General features: G+C 42.2%; 1 protein-coding gene across 1 annotated transcript in view; it reads right to left on the bottom strand.

Annotated features, from left to right (window-relative positions):
• GYG2 (glycogenin 2) overlaps positions 1-2,586 on the bottom strand; it is a 36,439-nt gene that overhangs the window by 22,294 nt on the left and 11,559 nt on the right. Inside the window, exons 4-5 of the mRNA XM_023515061.1 lie at positions 1,734-1,896; positions 672-798 (exon numbers count right to left, since the gene is read on the bottom strand). Of these exons, the coding sequence (XP_023370829.1) occupies positions 672-798; positions 1,734-1,896 (290 nt within the window). The remainder of the gene's footprint in view (positions 1-671; positions 799-1,733; positions 1,897-2,586) is intronic.

Below are 2,586 nucleotides of genomic sequence, written 5' to 3'. Positions count from 1 at the left end.
GAGGTTCAGTATGGAGTCATCAGGTAACTTATTATTTTTTTTCCAAAGTCTCAAAAAACAGACAACTAATATTTATAAATAAAAGGAAAAGATAATTTCAAAAAACAGATCACACCCAATCTAATAGACAACAGAAAAAGAAGAAATACTTTAAAATCATTCTACCTAATCTGGAGACACCTGATATTAAAATTGGAGAAAATATATTATTATAAAGGGGAAATTACAAACATGTTTCTAAATCAGGATGCAATACCCGGCTATTTTTTTGGCTATAGTTGTCATTATTTGGCAGGCCTGGGCTGGGTTCAAACCTGACAGCTCCGGTCTATGTGGCTGGCGTCCTAGCTGCTGAGCTACAGGCACCTAGCCTGAGTATTACAATTTTAATACAGCTTTTTCCCTGATTAAAATGTGTATAACATTTTTTTCGGCACCCTCTTCGTGCATATATATATAATTTATACATATATTATAAAATATATATGAAGTATATATATGTAATTGTATATAATTTTTATATAAAATTTAATTTTTAAATAAAGTTATATATACATATATATAAATTATTTTCCCAATATGCTAACAGGTAATGTATGTTCAGAGATGGAACGGTTCATAAACAGTGGTAGACAGAGCTGCCCTTGTCCCCGTGAATTTGGGGCACTCACTGTTTGAAGGCAGGGCCGTACGTGTACGCAGTGTTACTGCTCAGGTTATAGATAAACGGTAAGTGCTTGTGGATGTCTGCTGTCGACCAGTTACTGAAGAAACTATTCAATAAACCTTGATCGGCCCCTGCAGGATTAGCAAACACAAAAGGTTAGCAAAGTAGGATGCAGTCTGCTGGAATGCAGCCAAGACGTCTTCCAAGGGCTGAACGCAAAAGCTTGCCTTCAGGGTGGCTCATTCTGGGTCTCCCCTCTGCCAGCTGACCCGTCCTATCTGTTCTCAAAACTAACAGCGCAGCCAGGGGTCCTCAAACTTTTTAAACAGGGGGACAGTTCACTGTCCCTCAGACCACTGGAGAGCCGGATTGTGGTGCCAGGACGAGTCGCCTGCTAAACAGGACAGGCAGCGGTGGCAAAAACACCCAGAGGACCAGATAAATGTCCTTAGCGGGCCGCATGTGGTTGTAGATTGAGGACCGCTGGTAAGCTATTGATAAGAATGAGTGTACGTTGTCTCCAAAACTCTCCATCGATAACCACAAAAATTAAGAATAAAATTACACCTTGTCTGCAAACGGCACCACTCATTCCCCAGTGAATTCCACTTGGTGGTAGGTTTTTGCACCATTTATTAGAAGCCTGCGCCAACTAGGTTTGTGTAAGGGATCCCACAGCGTCAAAATCACCTAACTGTCTGATTTCTTAGAATGCATCTTACAGTGATGCATGACTGGGTTGTCAGGGGCTAACTTTGTGCAACTTGTGAGGCATGGAATGTCTGCAAGAAAGGCCACCTGGCCTGGAACAGGAAAGGTGTTAATATCTGGTCCTTTAGAGAAAGGTTTGGCCCTGTCAGCCCTTATGTCTACTCATCGAGGACATTCCCACTGAGCTGCACGCACACGTACAGAATTCTTCATTTCTTCCCATCACCCTTTTATAAAATTCTCTTCTTTGTCCTCAAGCAACCCATTCAAGGTGCAGGGGAAAAAAAACAGGCGGGGGCAGGGGTTTGGTCCTCGGCAGTCCTCTTCCCCAAATTTCCCGGAGCCCCTCACTTACCGTCGAAGCTGCCGTGGTCAGCCGCGTGTTGCAGCAGACGCCTGTGAGTCCCCCGAGAGGGTCTGAACACAAAGACACCGGTGTTGAAGCAATCTGGCCAGCCGGGATCCGAGGCTGCGGAAAACTCTCCCCGGTCAAACAGTTCATCAATATTGGACAGAACCTGGCAACAGAAAACCCGGAGGACGTGTGGACACGTGAGGAAGTATCCCACACCTCCAGCAGGCAACCGAAAACCCGACCGGACGGGCCACAAAAAACAAAGGTTCGAAGGGGTCAAGTGATTCTTTCTAAAAGTGGAATATAAATGTCTTAACACAATAACTAAGAAAATGACGTGAAGGTTATGTTAACCAGTTTGACAAAAATATTTCAAATTGTATACGAAAATACCCATGATTGCATTAATGTACACAGCTATGATTTAATAAACAAACAGACAAAAAAACCACAAAACAGAAAATTTACTATCTTAAAAAAAAACAACTTTGTTACCCTCAATGAATCCCCCCCCCCAAAAATTAGAACTGACCCTTTGAACTGGGGGGGGGGGATTTTTTTACCCGTTGGAGCCACAGTGTTTTACTAACTTAAATGTGTGAGTTATCTCTGCTTCTCAAAGTCTCAGGCTCAAAACAAGCGTGAGTTAAATATAACTCACAGGGCAGTTCATGTGTTGCTAGTTTTAGATTTATACTCAAAGGAGAAATATTTGTGAGAAATGCTGTTCTCTCTTTTGTCCCCAGGGGTTAAATTAAACCTTTCTGTAATTAAATTATTTTGTCAAGGTTTGTAGGACCCTCCAAAGAATTCCCTTAATTTTATCTCCACATTTCTGCACCCGATGTGACCC

This window comes from Otolemur garnettii, unplaced genomic scaffold (assembly GCF_000181295.1).
Source record: "Otolemur garnettii isolate 467f Iridium unplaced genomic scaffold, OtoGar3 scaffold00065, whole genome shotgun sequence".
Lineage (NCBI taxonomy): Eukaryota > Metazoa > Chordata > Mammalia > Primates > Galagidae > Otolemur > Otolemur garnettii.
The sequence above is the reverse complement of the archived record's forward strand: the minus strand, read 5'-3'. Positions and strand labels throughout refer to the sequence as shown.